The sequence below is a fragment of the Limanda limanda genome, chromosome 20 (assembly GCF_963576545.1).
Source record: "Limanda limanda chromosome 20, fLimLim1.1, whole genome shotgun sequence".
Lineage (NCBI taxonomy): Eukaryota > Metazoa > Chordata > Actinopteri > Pleuronectiformes > Pleuronectidae > Limanda > Limanda limanda.
Window position 1 is genome coordinate 17,696,865 of NC_083655.1, and position 19,662 is coordinate 17,716,526.

General features: G+C 43.4%; 1 protein-coding gene across 1 annotated transcript; it reads left to right on the plus strand.

The window, feature by feature from the left end:
• Positions 1–14,476: 14,476 nt before the first annotated feature.
• Positions 14,477–19,455, plus strand: bambia (BMP and activin membrane-bound inhibitor (Xenopus laevis) homolog a). The gene is made up of 3 exons (XM_061093809.1): positions 14,477–15,037; positions 17,186–17,479; positions 18,355–19,455. The coding sequence occupies exons 1-3, from the start codon at positions 14,962–14,964 to the stop codon at positions 18,765–18,767; spliced, it is 783 nt and encodes a 260-aa protein (XP_060949792.1). The 5' UTR covers positions 14,477–14,961; the 3' UTR covers positions 18,768–19,455.
• The last annotated feature ends 207 nt before the right edge of the window (positions 19,456–19,662 follow it).

The window sequence follows — 19,662 nt, forward strand, 5'->3', positions numbered from 1 at the left end:
TATATTGACAAGTGAAATAAAACATGCCTCTCCGGGGCCACGTTGTTCTTGGGTTTGTGACGGTGCCTTTTACCTTGTAGTTTGTCTGGTCCCATTTTAAATACAGGTGTTTTAAATGGACTGATGGTTCAGTCAGAGTTTACAAAATAGTCCTTTTAGATGCATTAACTCTCACTAGTAAAGGGGTTCCACAACTTTTAAATTCTGCAAAACATTTTACTCCCTCACATACACGAATTTGTACATTAGCAGGAATGTTGCACAGCATTGAAGTGAAGGCATTGCTCTGTTATATAAATGTGAGTGCAATAAAATATTGTTCTTAAAACCAATGAATAATCATACTCTCAATATTCACCAAAATGTTTTACCTTAACAATGTGGAAATCAATATTAGTAATCATACTTTGAGCCATTTTTCACCTTTTTATTTTTCAAATAAATGTTGAATTTGCTAAATGGTAGATTGGTTTTTAGCCCACCTGCAAAACCTCCATGTCCACCAGTGGGCAGTCACTGTATGTGGGTTAAAGAGGGAAGTAAATATCATTGTAACTTCTGCCCTCTGCTGGTGGTCTTCTGTTTCCACTCCAGACGGAGCTCAGGCCTCCTCTATGAGATAAGTTATCAGATCAAAGTTCACCTGCACGTCCTGCTCCCGTCTCAACTTGCAAAGAAACCTCTTCCTGCTTCTACATTTTGGACACAACATCACAAGTTTTCAGATAATACAGGGCCGGGTGAGGACAGCAACTCATTTGTCTTCGTCTTAAGTTGGACTCTTTAAACTTCAGCAGAGTACTAACATACATCCATATGTTATGACTGTTAAATGACAGGGCATTGGTCGCATTCCTTTTTGGGATTACTAGAGACCTAATTTTGAAAATGTCCAATTTACAGCATCAGATATGGAAAATCAAAATGTATGTCACACAAAGATCAAAAGACATCTCAAAGATGTCTGGCCTAATTATACTTTTTGTGTGTATACAGCCAACTCTGCTTGCATAGATAGATAGTATATACTATGGAGGAAGACTTTTTAACTTAAGTACAATGGCAGTGGCACTCAGTAGAACACATACCTCCCCCAAGGCCCTTCAATCCAATCAGCCCGCACCAAATTACACACACTCATAGAAATCAGTCTCCTAAAGGTTTGATTTTTTTTTTTTTTCTAATAAGAACTCAAAAGTAGGCTACTCCGTTGGAATTGAACAGGAAGCTGGTGAAGTGACACAGGGGGGAGGGCAGCAGCCAGGCCATGTCGTCCGAGGCCTCCTTCATTTTAAATGGCAGGAAAAGGAGGAAGATGAGGTCAGAGATGGTGAGGTTGAGGAGGAGGATGTCTATTGGGCCAGAAGGTGCAGAATGCCAGGATGTTGGCAGGGACCCCCATCAGGACGGTGAGGATGTAGACAGAGACCAACAGGTGACTCTACAGCATCATGATGGCTCGCAGCACGGACACACTCACTGAGGCACTGAATGGAAGAAAGTAAATATCGTTACAATTTATATTAACAGGGCTGGAATATTTACAATTTTTCAGATATCACATCTTCTGAGGTTCAATAATAAAGTTTAGGCGGAATCAGCAAATATTAAGATGCTTGTCAGAGGACAAATTACTTCTCAAGGACATTCCTTTCAGGATAATAAAAACAAATGACAGAGCTGAGAAGCTTTGGCTCAATTTGGTTTTTGACAAATAGAAATATGAAATGTCACCAGACCTTTTTTCTTAATTACTCACAAAAGATTATTCAAATAAATTCTAATCCCAGCAACTTCTTTCAAATCCTTTTATTATATTTTATTTAATTTTGTTTTTACTTATCTCTTCTGTAACATTTGTGCTGTAATGTTGTCAAGTTGCTTTTAATTGTTTCCTAATGTTTGCCTTTTACTTGTAAAGAACTTTGTAACTGTGTTTTAATGTGTTTGTTAATCTTATAATAAACATAATCTTATTATAATTCATAGTCTTATTATAAAAAGTACCAGACACTTTACCATCAAAATAACTTGGAAACTGAGAATTAAAAAGCATAAATAAATGTCCAGTCTTTACATTACTCCGACCAGGATTCAAATACGTCCTGTAAAGACTGAAATGTTAAAAGTGGGATAATTGAACTCACCTCTGTCAGACTTGGGGAACCAGGCTCTCCATCCCTGTGGTGCTGCCGGGCTCCGGCTGCTCGCCTCTCCTCCTGGAAGCCGACTGACTGATCTCATCCTGACACGGTGCTTAATATGCCTTGCTGCTATCTCTCCTTATACAGCGGAAATTTGATAAGCTTCTCAACACGACTTCTTTTCTCCACACTCTGCAAACACCATCTCCCAGCAATGTCACTAAGGCTCCCTGTGATGTACAGAGGAAACATGTGGAGGTGACTTGGAGACTTGGAAAAATTGCATCTTTTATTTCGTATTTACGGTTATCAAGATTTAGAGAGGGAAGCTACACCTTCCTGTCTCAGTTAAATTTATAGAAAAGTCAGAAATTATTAATCTGTCATCACAAACACAAAATTAAGAGATCGTGCTACAGAAATTATGTATTTTATTAATTACTTTCATTTTAAGGATCTGTGATCACTGCAACAATTCACAGATCAGTCGATCAACAGGAAATCTGCAAATATCCTTTATAAACAAATAATTTTTTCGGTACCGTCTTGAGCAAGATAACAAATATCTGCAGGTTTCAGCTTCTTTTGAGTTTGGATTTGATGCTTTTTTTTGTCGTGTATGAAAATAAACTGCTGTTCAGACAAAACAAGACATTTGAAGATGTTATCTTGACCACTGGGTCTTTTTATTCACTATTTCACTGTGAAGTTATTATTACTTTCATACATTTCGTAGACAAGATGATTCAGGAAATGGATAGATTCATTAGCTGCATCCCTGTTGTCCTGTATCTGGATTCAGATCATCGGATGAATCCACATATACTTGTTATTATAATTATATTATATATGTTCTATCTAATTGTTGTTATATGTGTTACTTTTCCATGCACCAACAGAAACTGTTAAGTCTGTGTAATGTTTTTTAAGTCTGTAAGGAAGCGTATTGCATTCAGTTGAAAAAATAAAAAAAGCTCTGGATGAAAAAAGAATAAAAAGTTCGAAAAACAGGATTTTTCCTGTTTTTCGAAACCCCCCCCCCCCTGTTTTTCCGAGATAAAAATCATGTTTTCCGAACTTTTTTTTCCCTGTTTTTCCGAGATAAAAATCCTGTTTTTCGCTCAAATTTTTTTCCATGCTTTTATTTTGAAAGTGACGTATAGCGTCCATAGACGAAGTGTCAAATAAACCTGAAAACATCAGTTGAAAGTCTCGACCATCTTTCGGGGGATATGCTACAGATAGTTTGAGGATAGTTTTTATTTCTGTCCCGTTAGTGGCTTTATTATAGAAGATGGATGTGTAGTTCCTGTTATAAGCAGGTTGGTGGTTAGGACTCTGACTGAAAGGGTTTCTAACGGAAGGGGTTCTATCGATAGAGAAAAGTGTGAAGGAAAATAAACGAGCGTGATGTTCCGATTCAATAACCATTTCTCGTGTCCTCTTTCGGCTGAGGCCTCCTGACAGTATAATAGAACAAACCGCTCAGCTACATTAGTCTGTTGCAGGGTCAGGCTGATGCAGCAGCAACCATACTCCACGCATGTGAGAGCTTCAGGCAGGATTAAGGGCAATTTATGCTTCTACATCTTTTCTAAAACGGATAGATAAGACCGCCCTATCCGTCATGGAACGCCCTCTCCGAGTGCCTCGGAGAGCTTTTCGTGCACCTCTGATTTTTCTAACTGTCCGTGTTTATTTCGGAGACCCAACGGACAGACCTTGGCTGTGATTGGTCCGCGAACAACATCATTTCCGTATGACGTCATTTCCGGACCTCAAACTTCCTGCTTCCTTCCCTGTGTCTGAACAAATCCAAACACAACTATGATTCTACGATTAATGTGACGTGTGTGTTAAGCCAGCGGAGTTGTCCGGCTGACGGTGGCTCGTTAGAGCACTGACGGCAGGAGTGCACGGTCACATACGGTTATAACGAGCTTTCATAACGGCGCTAGCATGCTAGGCTAGCGGACTAGCCACCATGCTAACTGCGGTGGTAACGGTGCAAAAACCCACCGTCACGACTTTAATTCCACTTCTATCATGACACTGTTTCTATAATACCGTCAGGTAAGAAGCAAACACTGGGTAGTAGTTAGTGCCGGGAGTCCCTGCTGACTGTGTGTGGAAGCTGGGGGGGAGCTAGCTCCGTGTAGCTTCTAGCTACATGTAGCCTCAAGCAGATTCAAGCTGTGGAATCAGCAACACAGTTCGGAAACAAGACCGGGGAACCTCTTGTTAAGAAACGATAACATCAGCATTTTGACCCGCTGGGTGTCACTTTATTTAGTTCTGTTAGTTGCCATGGTTCAGTGTGTGGGAGGCAAGCGACAGAGGTAAACAGACACACGTGGACTTCTTCTTCCCAAATGGGGTAGGCTTCTCTGAGCTCGTCTTCCGTTGCGCCACCTATGGGTTTGGCGGTGAATTGTTTTCAACGTACAGTCGTCGGAGAGGTAAAAATCAAAAAGACTCTCCGCTCTCCGTGAAAACTTCACCCAGAAAAACAGGATTTTTATCTCGTAAAAACAGAAAATAAAAAAGTTCGAAAAACAGTTTTTTTTATCTCGTAAAATCAGAAAATACAAAAGTTTGAAAAACAGGGAAAAAAAAAAAAGTTCCAAAAACAGGAATATTCCGGTTTTTCGAACTATTTTCATTTACCCAAGGCTTTTTTTTTTTTTTATAAGTGAATGCAATACGCTTCTGTACATGTGTGTCAGTCCAGGTCACATGACAACTACCATGGGACAGGTTGTCACAGTTATGTAGATCAAAGCCAATTTACTCTTCACAGCTTCAAAGGCAAGCTTTGAAGCGTTGCAGCTGATTGGAGTTGAGGAACAGATCAAAGCCAAATAACTCAGCTATAAAGAGCCCCGTCTCTGAGTGGAACCACAGACACGACAAGCGCGAGTCAACGACAAGACACACGGGATACGTCTCTCCTGCTACTTCCGTTCACCGCCACTGACGACACCGACACAAGACGGCAGCTACGCAAGAAATCGCTCTTCAAACCCTTTGTACAACTTGGTCCCACTGCAGCACCTGTTAATCAACATGCAGAGGATCATCAGCTCAACAGGCATGACCCGAAAGAGCACCCGCTGCATTACTCTGCAGGAGCCCGGCCAAACCCTCCTGATTTTGAAGAGGCAGAAGCGTAAGTTAGAGGCTGAATACTCCGCCCAGAAGGAGCTGGTGGCTCAACTCACCGCCCTGAGGGAGCTGGATGATATAAACTTCACCCTGAATAAGCTGGTGGATGGTAACTTCACCCCGAAGGAGCTGGTGGATAGACACCCCTGTCTGAGGACGCTGGTGGATGAAAAACCCCGTCTGAGGGAGCTGGTGGATGAATACTCCGCCCTAAAGGAGCCAGAGGCTCAATTCACCCTCCTCCTGACGGAGCTGAAGGCTCAATTCACTGCCCTGAAGGAGCTGGTGGATGAAAACCCCCATCTGAGGAAGCTGGTGGATGAAAGCCCCAATCTGAGGGAGCTGGTTGATAACGCCGCCCTGAGGGATCTGAAGGATGAATTCACTGCCCTGAAAGAGCAGGTGGATGAAAACCCCCGTCTGAGGAAGCTGGTGGATGAATACTTCGCTCTGAAGGAGCTGGAGGCTGAATACTTTGCTCTGAAGGAGCAGACAGCCACCAACAACCTCACCTGGGAAACAGAGAGAAGGATGGTGGGGCAGATGGAGTCTCCTGCCTCACTTATATATATGGACTTGATCCCCTTGACTCAACGTTTGGAGTCTGCAAAGGCCAGAGAGAAGGAGCTGGAGAAGAAGCTTGCAGAGATGAACATGAGGATCAAAGTAAAGAAGGGAAAGCTGTTTGAGACCATAGACTGTAGGGTTGAGACAGAGGAAATCAAAATTGAGCAGTAGGAGAAATTTGAATCTCTGCAGGAGAGCTGTGAAGAAACTGGAGCTCAGTAAACTCCAACATTGGGCCAGCTCCGAGAAAAGAGAGGAGCTCCCCCTCTTCCCTCCCTCCCTTTCGTGCCCTCCACTCCAGACTGACTTTTCTTACAAAATAAATTATTGAATAAATAACAGAGACTTTTCACTGAGATGAAAGTTTGCTCTTTTATTACAGAAGATGGTTGGTAAACATGTAAAGGTTGAAAACCCAACATTTATATGTAAAAAAATAGTCAATACCTATATATTATTTGTATATATATTTATTATTTGAATTATTTGAACTGAGAAACACTCATTCTCCACAGCTGCACTTTCCCCAGATTTAATTCTATTATCTTAAGAGAAACTGACGGATCATATATTTACTGACCTCAGGTATATTAACTTTGTTTTCCTACTCGTGGATCTGCATCAAAATACACATTTCAATTCACAGTAATTGAATCATTTGTGTAACCGTGGACTGCAGCTTTACTTCCTGTCGGGTATTTTCAGGGTTTGTTAAAATCAGTTGTGCAGAATCTCACGTCAGACTCATCCGACCTTTGACCTTTATCCTTCTGCTGAAGCAGTGATGAAGCTGGGTGTTTTCCAGAGGTTCATACAGATGTTTATAGACAGACACGAGTTCATGGAACTGCTTTGTCGTAGGTGTTGAATCATGATGCTCCAATAAGGCTGCAGGGAGGTTTTTGTTCAAAGGGTTTTTTGTAGCTGACAAAACAACAGAAAATATCTGATAAAGTTCTTTACATGTTGGAATGAAAAGTCAATGGTTCATAGATTTGTAGCCTCACATCGACTTGCGTATGATTGACAGATTTTAGATTATTGATCCTTTTGAGTCAAAACTGTAAACGTGACAAAAGTGGACTCAAACCTCTCAAACCTCATTTTATTTATTGTCATAATAATTCTTATAAACGTGTCACCCAACTCGGATCCACACGAGGGGCCGGATGCAGGATTTATCTTCCTTAACATTGCTAGATTTTTCATGATTTCCCTCGATTTCTCAGAAAATAATTCATGGATCTTGATTTAAAACTCAGTGTTACTTAGTGCAGATCCAAATAATAATCTAGTTCATATAAATGTGTTTCACAAACAGACTGCTGGACCTTGGTGATGGTGTGCACACTAAGATTTGTTAACTATTCACGATTTTCTTCTATGACTTCTGTAAAGATTAGTTTTCATCTTGTTATCTTTTGTGTTTACTTCAGCAAAACAACAGACAACCGGCCACACTTAATAAATCCTACTTTATATTAATCAAACAAACCTCATTAATAATGCTTATTCAATCAATCATCAATTATCAAATCAATGAAACTTAGGACATTTTAAGCCTTCATATCTCCAGTTAACCAGGGAATCAAACCTGAAGCCATAGTTGTCATCTTATTTGCATCCGTGAGAAAAGTCAACATGCACGTCTGTTTGTCCAATGTCATCGTCTGCTACTGAGAACGTGACAGATCTCTTGTAACAGTATCTGACACCAGATGGAGCCATTTGTCTCCAAGTGAATGGTCCATGTTCAGAACTGCTTGAGTCGGAGAGAGTTTCAGTTACATGCAGTAATAACAATGATGATATCATACCCAAGTCGCCAACACAACGATTCCCACAGGACAAAACACTCGGAGGACAATGGGTCACTTTGTATCATCAGCAAAAACCACAGACGTAACTCTGGGACAGGACGACTCCACATTTGTAGAGACTTGCAAAACTGCATTGACGTTCTCTGGATTGTTGGTGGGTCCATGTGTGTGGATGGAGTTCCACTGTGACCTCATTCCTGGCTGACTCTGGTCACCTCCGCCCCGGCCTGGCTCCTCTCAGAGAGCGTCGGTGCTGCCTTGACCTTTGCAGCACCATTGGTGTTAATGCACTGAGGCCGAATCCCTTCAATTCGGCTGAAGTAACTTTGCCGAACCCAGATTCTTCCCATGATGCCCCTGGACAGCATCAGCATGACGGCAGGGTCCAGGAAAACATTGCAGGAGCTTGTCAGCATAGCGTATTCCCTCCACTCCACACTTGTCTTCAACGCAAACCCCACAATGTGCGAGGCGTTGTAGGGCGCGTGGCACACCACAAACACAGTGAGGGTGGCGAGTGCAGGACTCGCCTCCTCCCCATGAGGGGCAGATTGAAGCGCCACACAAGAGTAACGCAGCGCAGTGTGTAAATAAGTTTTGTAGATTGTGTGGAAACCTTGACATAGACACTCAAAAGCTTGCTGATTGGGTATTTTCAGTCACAACGTTGCCTTCACTGAATCGTCAGGCTCCTATCACACGGCCCACTTCTGGAAGAAAACATCTTGCTGATCTTGTTGTCATTGCCAACACTGTGTTTTACTTTGAGCAATTTTCTACCTTTTATTTTTCAAATAACTGATGAATTTGCTAAATGGTAGATTGGTTTTTAGCCCACTTGCATCACCTCCAAAGTCCACCAGTGGGCAGTCGCAGTATTTGGGTTAAAGAGGGAAGTAAAAATATAATTGTACCGTGTGCCCTCTGCTGCCCTCTGCTGGTGGTCTTCCGTTTCCACTCCAGACAATGAGCTCAGGCCTCCTCTATGAGATAAGTAATCAGATCAAAGTTCACCTGCACGTCCTGCTTCTGTCTCAACTTGCAGAGAAACCTCTTCCTGCTTCTACATTTTGGACACAACATCACAAGTTTTCAGATAATACAGGGCCGGGTGTGGACAGTAAAGGCCAATTTATGCCTCTCCGTTTTTTCTATTACGGACAGATAAGACCGCCCTATCCGTCGTGAAACGTCCACTCCGAGGGCGTCAGACAGCTTTTCGTACACGTCTGATTTTTCTAACTATCCGTCTTCATGTTGGAGACCCGACGGACAGCTCTTAGTTGCCATGGTTCAGTGTGTGGGACGCAAGCTAACATGTCAACAGAGACACGTGGACTTTTTCTTCCCAAATGGGGTAGGCTTCTCTGAGCTCGTCTTCCGTTGCGCCACCTATGGGTTTGGCGGTGAATTTTTTCCGGACGTAGACTGACGGAGAAGTAAAAATCAAAAAGACTCTTTGTCTCCCGCTGAGACCTCTCCGAGAAACGGACACGTAGTAGTATATAAGAGCCTTAACTCATTTGTCCTCGTCTTAAGTTGGACTCTTTAAACTTCAGCAGAGTACTTACATACATTATTACTGTTACATGACTGGACATTGGTCGCATCCCTTTCTGGGATTACTCGACACACCTAATTTTCAAAAAGTACATCTTCCAGCATCAGATACGGAAAATCAAAATGTATGTCACACAAAAACCAAAAGACAGCTCAAAGATGTCTGGCCTAATTATATGTTTTGTGTGTACACAGCCAACTCTGTGCTTGCATAGATAGATAGTATATACTATAGAGGAGTAAGGGAGAGTAAGACTTTTTACCTTAAGCACTCAATAGAACACATACCTCCCCCTAGGCCGTTCAATTCAATCAGCCCGCACCAAATATCACACACTCATAGAAATAAGTCTCGTAAAGGTTTGATTGTTTTTTTTCCATTAAGAACTAAGAAGTACTCCCTCGGAATTGGTGAAATAGAGAAAGAAAGGTACTATTTCGCAATGTTGAATTTCCTCCGAATTTCATGGAAATCTGCTTAGCAGTTTATGTGTGATCCTGCAAACAAACAAATAAAAATAAAAACCAACAAACAAAACGTAGCATGGGCAAAAACACAAGGTAATGAAACTGACTTAATTTGCAATTAAGTATTCCACTTTAATATAGGAGCAGGGAAAGCAAAATCCACAACTAAACTTTATTTAACAGCCGCTGCGGATAAGTTTAGAGTTTACATGTGCAACACTCTTACTGCATTTAGCCAAACTGACGTGGTAAATTACTGCCTTTAATAACAGCAGAGGATCTGGAATCATTTTACATCAAAAGAGTTTATTCAGCTCCAAGATCTGTTTTATTTATTAGGTTTAAAAACCTTTAAACTGCGTAAACACTTCAGCAGAATAACAACATGTCAGCTCACACTTCCACCATGCAGCACCACCTCTCAATCTGTTTGACCTTTCCCCTTAAATCCAATCAGGCTGCACCAAACTACTCCCACTCATATATATATGTCCACTAATAGATTTAAAGATGGAAATATAATTCTTATTTGTCCTCCGGATCCATGAATTATTTACACGGAAAATGGGGATAATGTAAAAAAAGGAATAAGAATGCTTTATATTCAGCTCACACTCCACCATGCTGCAGCCGAGCTTGATAATCAGCCCCAGGTCATGATCAAACACATATTATCTGCTGAGTCATCTCTCCGTGAGGATGATAAGAGCACAGAGCGGAGCTGAATTAATTCTCCACATGAAACAAGGTGGGCGCCGTCAGTTTCCTGTGTTGAAGAACCTCTCAGATACCGTCTCCTGCCCGGCCCGAGACGTGACCCTGGCGTGGGACATCAAAACCTGCCGGGCTCCACCGGTCTCCATGCTCGTCTGCCAGCCCGCAGACCTGCTGAACCCGGGACACCACATCACCCCCTCCGCCCCCTGATGCAGAGGAAGAGAGGAGAAGAAAAGCGGGATGACAGAGGATGGAGACAGTCTGCCTCCTCTGGCTGCTTCTTCACAGACCTTGATATGGCTCACATCAAAGAGAGGAGGGGAAGCCGGGAGGTGTCGCAGGAAGTCCGTCTGACCTGCTCCTCGGCCTCCTGCAACACGGGAGGGGGACGGCCTCCGGGCTCGGATCTTCACATTTGGGATGACTATGCACAAATAGATTCTTTTTTTTTTAAGTCAGTTGTGATCCATTGAAAGAGTTGTTTCAAAGCCAAAGGGTGGTGGGGGTGTTTAAGGATAGATGTACTTCTTGATGTCCACTATCTCAGGTAGACATGACCTCTGACCCCCCCCCCTATACCCCTCTCCACCCTCTCAGCAGCCATCTACAGCGGTCGTTGGCCCGGCCCGCAGGGTTCCTTTTGTTAGGCAAAGTCCCCACTGTCTCTGCCGTGTCACACCTACAAGCGTCTCCTAATGTGTGAAACCAGACGCAGCCCGCGGGGTGTAATCACTCCCTGAAAGGCCACTTACACAAACCCCCCCCCCCCCACCACCACCACCCTCCTCCCGAAAGCTTGTTGACGCTCATCCTCTCAGCATGGAAACACACACTGTTTTGTTTCCCTTCTGTTAAATAGCCTGTGTCGAGCTGCACATTTCTTCTTGGGAACAGTCAGAATAGAAATGGAGTAGAGGGCCGCTCACCTGATCTTACACATTAAGCTCAGTCTCTTGGCCATATAGGGACCACTACTCTTATTCTGAAAACTGCTAGACAATGTCCCCTGAGGCCCTGGAGCCTCTTAAGTCTGAGAAACCAAACTGCAGGAACTTTCTTGAAAAATTGGGTCTGAACATTTTCCAGAGATTGCCCCTTTCTAATGAGATATGAAGAACGCAGCAGGAGATTCACAACAATCCTGTGTTGTAGTTGACGTAACCATGCCTCTTTTTATATCTTGAGATATTTGTATTGTTTTGGGATTTCTTTTTTTCAGTTTCACATGCATCACATGTTAGAAAGGTCATCACCACCCCCACCTGCAAGCTGTGAATTTTGCAGACATTTTCCTGCTGTATTCTCACATGGGATCACTCAGGCTTTTTACTTGGGGGCCGACACGAAAAAGTTCTGAAATGTTTTTTTGACATCCTCACCGAATGTCCAGAGTCCAGGTCATGTCTGAAAGAAGCTGTTGTGATGTTTCAGTGATATTTATACTACAATACATTACAAACCAAATGTGCTGAATACAATAATACACCAAATATTTAAGAATAGACTACACGAAAATGCATGATGGGAAATGTAAGATTCAGCTTTTTGGAACTTGACCCATATACTAGACCTTGGCTTACATTTGGAATTAACCGTTATCTTGGGCTTGAGGAGGTTGGAGACATACTGGCCCTGGTTAAACAGTATTATACGATATTATGAGATATGACCACTAGATAGCGATGTTGATCCAGCCACCACACGTACAGGCCTGAGGAGACCGTCGTCTGTCTTCACTGGGACATTTCTGATCATATGTGGACGAACCTCCTCCTGTCACATGTTTTTAAAACCTTCATGCTCTGATCATGGGTGCACGTCGTAGTAAATTGCACATTAAGGGCCTCTCGCTGTTCCCAGGCGCGTGCATGTGCTCTGGTAATAAGACTTCTATTACAACCAGTATCAGTGAAACCGATGGAGTCCAAAGTAAGTCACGCACCTCAAGTGATCCGGCTCTAACACATCTGTCCCGCCGCTCCTCCTGCACTGCTTCTCGGTGCACACACGGATGACGCAACGTTGGACTGGCGCCTGTGTGTGTAACTGCGGATAATGACAGTAATTGCAGCGTGTAGATTGTGTTGTGTTCCCTCGAGCTGTGTGTGTCCTCATCCTGTTGTCTGGTGGACAGAGTTAAGGCCCGGAGACACACGAACACACACACACACACACGCACACGCTCACACACACACACAGGCTCTACTCTTTCAAAGAGGTGTATTGTGTTTCTCAACTCCACTGTAATAATACTAATAATAATACTAATAATAATATAATAATATGTCATTTGTATCCTTGTGTGCTCTTTTTCAAGTCTCGTGGAGAGAAGTTGGCGCTGATACAGATCGCACGTTGTGTTTTGCATTGCCGATTGTTAAAGGGCAAAGAATGTGTGTGTGTATCCGTGTGTGTGTGTGCGTGCGTGTGTGTGTGTCTGTGTCGCGGTGGCGCCATGGATTGCTAATTTGTGTGAGCGGCTGTCTCCTCCTGTCCGCGGCAGCAGAAGCAGCAGCGGTTTGTTTCGTAAAACTATGTTACTTCATTTGGTTTGAACTGTAACTATGGTGAGTATAGAGATAAAGAAAGTTGGTGTCATATTTGACACATGTTTGTTGGAATATATTTCAAAATGTCTCCATATTAAATTAAATTACATCACTACACAGTCCACAGTCTGTATTATTCAGTCAGAGGACAGTCTCCGTGAGCTCTGTGGACACTTTGTTAACCTGGTGGAGAGACTGGCTCCAGGGGTGATGTGTGGAATATTGTATTACGGGATTTCAGGATGATGAATGAAGGGATTGGTTTGACCCCGAGTCATCAAGTCAGACAGAGACAGAGAGAATGAGACAGGGAAATGGGTGACGTGGCTTAGAAAGTAAAAGTCTGTCCCTTCAAAGAAAAAGCAACAGAGCTACCTGTGATCAAACAGAACTGACGTGCCTGTCTGAAAACATGTTTATGAGGATCTTTGACTGCCCTGACGAAACTGTTCACTTAACAAATTATATATATATATATTATATATCCATTATATAGAAGTGTGAGATGAAAATTAAAGCTGCAGCTTCCAAGAGTAGGTCCTTATTTCGTGACAAAAGAGAAATGTACACATCAGTGTAGATAAACTGTGTGTGGTGATGAAGGTCAGGTAAACATTAAACAATCATTATTTTAGTCAAAGTGAACTTTATTCTCATTCAGACCACAAGAGGTGCACAGCACAACGGAATTGCGTGTCTCCCAGAAACATGTGCAATCATAAAAAAAATAGACTTAATAGACAACACCGACAGACGTAAATTCGTATAGACCTAGGGACATATAGACATTTATAAACAATAAGTTGTATTATTCAGCCATTAAATCATCAGAACTCCGTCTTTTATCCCGCCCCCACACCTCAAGGATGTGGTACATTAACACATATTCAATTCTATTATATTGCATTACATTGCATATTGCAGATTGCTCTCCTGTTTTGCATCTTGCATGTAACTTTTTACTTTACTTTTTATATCTTTTAGCCTATATATATATTTATTTTATATATTGTTTTTTTTTTCTTATGTGTGTTGTATTTATTGTGTTTTAATGTTTTTATCTTCATTGTATGCACCAACAACCAGAGCAAATTCCAGGTAGGTGTAAACCTACTTGGCAATAAATAAATACAAAATAAATACATTCTGATTCTGATAAATGCAAATGAGGTACATTTGACATTTGATTTAATCTTATTTTTTACTGAAAAATACCACATGCTTAAAACCCACTTCACAGCTGAATTATTTACTTTTTTAATTATGTGTTATCATATCATTCATTTGCACTCTTCTATTTTGTTCCGTCATCCTGTTATAAAAAGTTGAGCTGTTGACTTGCTGTATTTTGAAAAGGTTTACCGGACACAGCGTCGTGACTGACGTCCCTCTCCTGGTTGTGACCAATCAGAGCGCGGGGGGCGGAGCTCCCACAGCTATTACTTGCACTTGCGCTGGCCCAGGTCCGACCGGAGAGAGACGGAGACAGGCCGAGCTCAGCTGCGGAGGAGGAGACGTCCCCGTGTGTCCCACATTTGTCCAGCATTACAAAGTGATGCTTCCCGGTGAGCGGCCGCACTCCCAGGCAGCGGAGGACCACCGGAGACCCCAGTGAACGGACTACACTTCCCCCGCTTTCTCTTTCCCGAACTTTCGGCTTGAGGCAGAAGAAGAAGAAGGAGACTCCGTGTTTTTTTCCGCTCTCCGGTAATGTCGGGCCGCCTTTGAAGAGAAAAAACACATTATCCGCTGACTTGTCCTCCTCCATGCGGCTGAGGACCGGACCCGGGGAGACAGCGAGGTGCCCGGCGTGTCCGTGTGGATTGTGAGAGCGGGTTCCGGAGCAGGAATGCCTCGGGTCTGCCCCTGAGCTCCATGTAAAGGTGTTCGTGTGTCGGCTCTTCGCCCGGCGGACCCTCGCCACTGGATCTATACGAGGAGTGCTAGTCTCTGCGCAGTCATTTGCTGTAAATGGATCGACAGTCCAGTTTCATTTCCATCTGGCTACAACTGGAACTCTGCGCCATGGCTGTCCTTCTCACTAAAGGTATATTCACACACATGCATGTCTTCGTTTAGCCTCTTTACACCATCTCAAAGCACCATAACAATACTGGAGTCAAACCTCACCCACTCCTCTCAAGATCTAAGTCAAAATGTCCTCTGAAAACTATAATTAGCTGCATTGAAACAACTTATAACTTCATGCGAGAAAACTACTTGAATCAATCTGCAGAAATAAGTTGAGATGATGGTAATTATTTCCATAAAACAAAACCAACTCTTCACTTTTTTGTGAATCTTTGACTTAAGTGACTTACTTGTTTTTTAAACGATCAATATAGTTTTTTTGTTAAAATCCCTAAATTGTACTTAATGTCTTTTAAATCACCATCTATTTTATTTAAAAGCGATAAAACAAAACGTTTTTAAATTACGCTCAGCTTTCAACTCTGCCTTAAAGTGCACTGAAATGTTGAATGAACCACTTTAATCTCATTTAAAAGGAAAAACTTGGATTAAACTGCACACGCAAATAAACTCAACTAACTTCAATTAACTTGCTCTTGAGTTCAGTAAGTTTGCGGAGATGGATTTACTAACAAAATCGTTTAAATCCATCAACACACATTTTTGTGTTTAAATCCTTAAATAACCTCAATGGAAACAACAACAACAAGACCGGTTCAGACTTGTACAAATGCGTTTTGTCCTAAGTACATCCGTTTATTTTCCAGTCAAAGCTCCGAGACATTATTATGAGTCCTCCAGCACAATCGAGCCCAAACAACTGCCCTGTGTCACTTGTGTAACTCATGTTTAACTCGAGTTTTGGAGCTGACTGCCATTCATACAGGACTGAGCAGGGTCTCAACAGCCTCAGTGCCCGGCCTGTCGTCCTCCCCCCCCTCCACCTCCCTCCCCTCTCCCCCAGCCCACAAAGGGGCCTCTCCTCACTAATGAAATATTCTCCAAATGACCTGCCTGGGCCCCGCTGCTCCAATCCCTCACAGGGAAAACACTGATCTGATGAATGTGCCCCTGCTCGGCGACTTGGTGCCTTCACGAGGGCCACGGCCACCAGTGTGTTTCTGAAACATTCAGAACAAACATGCTGTAGTGTCAGCGTCATGTTTTCATAATAGGAACTGGAAAAGCCAGAGAAGACTTCCTTTATTTCTTTGCTAAGGGAGCCTTTATAGTAAAGCTGTTGTTTACACCCATTTTCATTCACAAATAATCACTGCATGTCATGTTAAAGGAGCACACAACATTCAACTTTATTGTCCTGTGACACAACGGTAACAAAATAAGTTCTTTCAAGAAAATGTTAAGTTAGGATTTGTCAGGGCAGATCCTTGGCCTGGATTTGGTTTTTCATTTAAAATAAGAAACTGTGGATGAACTAATGAGTGGGCCCGTGTAAAAGCAGGCAGCCCATAATGATAAGGTTGCCGGGAGCTGTGTAGACGGGACCTCAGCGCACCCTGCTCACCCCCCCACTCCCCCGAGGCAAGTCCTGACCGCAAGTAATGCTTTGGGGGGGAAACTCCTGTGCCGCTGCCGGTCCCCCCCCTCCTCCTCCTCCCCCTCTTTGTAAGCAAGTTTCCATTTGGGTCGGGAAAAAAAAGAAATTGACTTTGGCAAACAAACCACTAATTATGAGCTTGCAGTTCCTGTTTTATAATGCAGACAAAAAGGAGCAGGAGAAGCTCCTCAATGAGGGGAGAGTTTCAGAGTTTGTGCAGCAGTGTGAAATATTCCCACCAGGTCTGATATCTCTGTGTTACTGCAGGACCTAGAGGCAGAGCCAGGGCTTTCTGAACCCAGCTGGAGACTTGTTGGCTGGATTAGATAAGAATGAGTCTGGTAAAACGCAATCTGGAAATAGATAAGATGACAAGACAAAACTACAGGCATATAACAGGGAGCAAACTAAACCCTGAATCAAAACTACATGGAGCAGAATCTTCAACATCTTGATATCTGTAATCTAATGAACCTGTACAAGGATCTCTGAGGGTCTCTGTTTCCCATTTTGGGAACATGACCTGCCTCAATCCTGACAGTCCCACTCCACAGTCCACAGTGGGACGTCTCAGATTGTTTTTATAGTTTTAAAGTTTATAACTTTTTACTTGAGTGTTACATTTCCCTAATCCGTTCTCTTTTTTTACCCTCTCTGCATTTCCAGGAGAGATAAGGTGTTACTGTGACGCGCCGCACTGCGTAGCCACCGGGTACATGTGCAAATCGGAACTGAACGCCTGCTTCACCAAGGTCCTGGACCCGCTCAATGCAAACTCGCCGCTCACCCACGGCTGCTTAGACCCCATCGCCAACGCTGTGGACATGTGCAGCGGCGGCAGCAGCTCGAGAGTCGCGGACGCCCTCAGCGGAGCCTTGTCCACGACGCTGGAGTGTTGCCACGACGACATGTGCAACTACAGAGGCCTGCACGACCTGGCACACACCAGGGACTCGACAGGTAAAGAGAAAAGAGAACGCATGGGCTGAATCACTGGCTGTCAGCGATGTTTGTTTTTCACTGCAACTGCAATATGAAATGCTCTTCAGCTGGTTTTAAAATGATTTGCCTCTCTGGGGGGATTTAATGATTCCTCCTCAGCAAATATTCACCATTTTCCTCTTTCCTGCTCCAGGAGCAATAAGTTGAGCGGCAGGGTTCTTCAAATACTTTGCTGTTTATGGACATACAGCCCACCCTTGCCCCCCACTAACTTATTTTTTTGCTAATACCCAGCTTTACAAAACTTCAATTTGAATTTTAATGGGATCCAGCTCTGTGCCTGGGAAGGCAGGGAAAAGCCAGTTTACCTTAAGCACTTGGACAGAGATCAGATATGCTCTTTTTTTATTATGTGTGCACCATGTAATTTTCCCACTGAGTAGGAATGTGCTTCGCAGAACGAATATTCCCCGACAAGTCTGCATCATGGGCAGGAACACGAGCTCGCAGACTTATGAAAGGGTGCATAGAGAGATGTAGGAGAAGGGGAGCTGTCCTGGGGGGGTTTCTGTTGTGACCCCGACCAGAGCAGACTATAGTTTATTAGTTCAAATTAATTTCTGGCGCTCGAGTCAGGACAAGGTGACTCATTTGTTTTTACCCCTGCTGCCCTTTCTCACTTTCTTGCTCTCTCTCTTATTTGCTCTCTCTCTTTGTGGTTTCTGGTTTAACTGTAGAGCAGAAGCAGGGAAACCTTCTCATTAAGCTATGAGCAGCAAAAACAATGACTTCCACTGAAATCAGCCGCATGCAGTGACTCTGTTTCTAATGTTGTGGAGCATTGTTAGCGAATGAGCGTGTATCTGAACAGATGTTTATCTCTGTGTTCACAGACAGGTTCCAGCCCGACAGCAACAACAGGAACCTGGTGACGCGGGTCCAGGAGCTGGCCTCGGCCAAGGAGGTGTGGTTCCGGGCGGCGGTGATCGCCGTGCCCATCGCCGGCGGCCTCATCCTGGTGCTGCTCATCATGCTGGCGTTGCGAATGCTGCGCAGCGAGAACAAGCGGCTGCAGGACCAGCGGCAACAGATGCTGTCGCGGCTCCACTACAGCTTCCATGGCCACCACACCAAGAAGGGCCACGTGGCCAAGCTGGACCTGGAGTGCATGGTGCCGGTCACGGGCCACGAGAACTGCTGCCTGACCTGCGACAAGATGCGACAGGCCGAACTGAGCAACGACAAGATCCTTTCTCTAGTGCACTGGGGGATGTACAGCGGCCATGGCAAACTGGAGTTTGTATGACTTCCTGCTGGGAACCAGGTGACTGTCACCTCTCCACAGCCAAACAGGACTGCCTCTCAATCGGTGGCTTTTCCCCCTTCAAAAGACATTCCCATGTTTTTTGTCCATTGGACATTTGGGTTTATGTTTTTTTTCCTTTTTAACCAGTGGCGAAAAAATACGAGACTGATATCATGCCGTGGTTTTTTATGCTAGAGGAGCACTTTACTTGAAAATGAAAGGCGAAGCAGCGAGAAGCTGTGTTGAAGCTTGAGAGAGGGCAGGACTGAGGTGGAGGACGAGCTCCACTGCTGCTCCTGAGGATCCTGGACTTTTACACTGAGCGCTGAAGGATTCCAAATCTGTCTTATTTGCACATTTGTAAAAAAAAAACACACAAAAAGTTGTCATTGCTTAAAAAAAGAATTTTACACTGACACCAGGGTACAAAAAAAGGACTTGAGGAGTAAAACAATTCAGTGTTTGACTGTAGGTGTGCACACTCCTCTGTGTACATTTCATGATTCGACTTATTGTAAAGATTTCAAATATATATATGTATATATATATTTTTGTCTGATAAAACTGACTGGTGCGTGTGTGTGTGTGTCTTGTTCTGGGTGAATGTCCAACATTTCTCTGTGATCAGACTATAAGCTTGATTGTGAGTGTGAAAGAAAAACTTCCATTAAAAGTGACTTTTTATTTATTTCATGATTCACACTTGTGCTTTTTGAACGTTTTGACCTCAACCGATGAACAATGGAATGGTTTTAGATCATGTTACAACCAGGGGTGTTTCAAAGCTTGGTGTGTGAGCTGTTGCTCTTGAACCATCCCCAGAGGTCACAGCTTTTAGCATCAAATAACCCTTTCTCCCCATCACAACCTCACTTACTTAATTTATCCTGGATGT